This window comes from Octopus bimaculoides, chromosome 11 (assembly GCF_001194135.2).
Source record: "Octopus bimaculoides isolate UCB-OBI-ISO-001 chromosome 11, ASM119413v2, whole genome shotgun sequence".
Classification (NCBI taxonomy): domain Eukaryota; kingdom Metazoa; phylum Mollusca; class Cephalopoda; order Octopoda; family Octopodidae; genus Octopus; species Octopus bimaculoides.
Window position 1 is genome coordinate 61537151 of NC_068991.1, and position 1088 is coordinate 61538238.

The window sequence follows — 1088 nt, forward strand, 5'->3', positions numbered from 1 at the left end:
CTATTGAGAAGCACAAACTACAACACCGCAACTTTGTGGTGGGAACCAGCCACTTTGATTCCTGAGGTAAAATTATAATGGAAGGTTCTAATTTAAACACAAATATTTTATAACAAAACAGCTTGTATCACCATAACATCAGTTGTAGATTCAGTTGGAGTGGTAACAGGGTATGTGTGATCAACAAAAGTATTGCTATTTCAATTTTCATTGGAATTTTCCTTGAAGACGGCGAACTAACAAAATCATTAGAGTGGAATGTCTCATATTTGTTCCAAGAGTCTGGATTCTGGATTTTGTTAGAGGGTTGCAGCAGGAGTACTCATTCTTGTCAGCTGAGTGGAGTGGAGCAACATAAAATGAAATGTTTTATTCAAGATCACAACACATCACCTGGTCCAGCAATCAAAACTGCAATTTTAAAATCATGCATCCAACATCCTAACCATCAGGTCACATGCCTCCACTGGTTAATCAGGACTGACCCAGGGCTAAACAACAACAATAACAAGGATGTCTTACCTAGTTCACTGATGGTCAAGTCTTTCAAGGTGCGCTTACAGGATATACAACGTCCTGCTGACTTGTAACACAAACACCGGCCACTTTCCGAACGATGAGGATCGAAAGGTCTCACCTGAAATAATCAGAAAAAGCAGGATTAAAAAGGGGCCATGATAGGGAGTTTAACCCTTTGGCATTCTGATTATCCTGTCAAATGTAATGCTTATCCATGGTTTGAGTTAATCTTGCATCATCTAGAAGCTTTGAGATTTCAATGATTTGATTGTTTATTTTCAGAATGACAATGTAGAATGCAAATGAAAGACAGAATCTGGATGGCTTGAACACAAAACCAGTAGAATAACTGGGCTGGTTATGGCCAATTTAAGCACTTTTAAATGTTGCTTTAACTTGGGCAAACAACCAACTCATCACATTTTTATCATCTTCTCTTTCCTCTTTCTCTCTCCATTCTGGGGTAGTTTTGTTTCTTCTCTGATGCAAGACAGCTTTTTACCGTCCCTCAATACTATACAAGTTCTTCAGTTGGGAAGGTGCATCTTGCAAGTTACTTGGTAACCTCA

At 38.7% G+C, this 1088-nt stretch overlaps 1 protein-coding gene across 1 annotated transcript in view; it reads right to left on the minus strand.

Annotated features, from left to right (window-relative positions):
* Positions 1-126: 126 nt before the first annotated feature.
* Positions 127-1088, minus strand: part of LOC128249101 (uncharacterized) — a 103934-nt gene continuing 102972 nt past the window's right edge. Inside the window, exon 5 of the mRNA XM_052971895.1 lies at positions 127-637. Coding sequence (XP_052827855.1) covers positions 449-637 — 189 coding nt within the window. The 3' untranslated portion in view covers positions 127-448. The remainder of the gene's footprint in view (positions 638-1088) is intronic.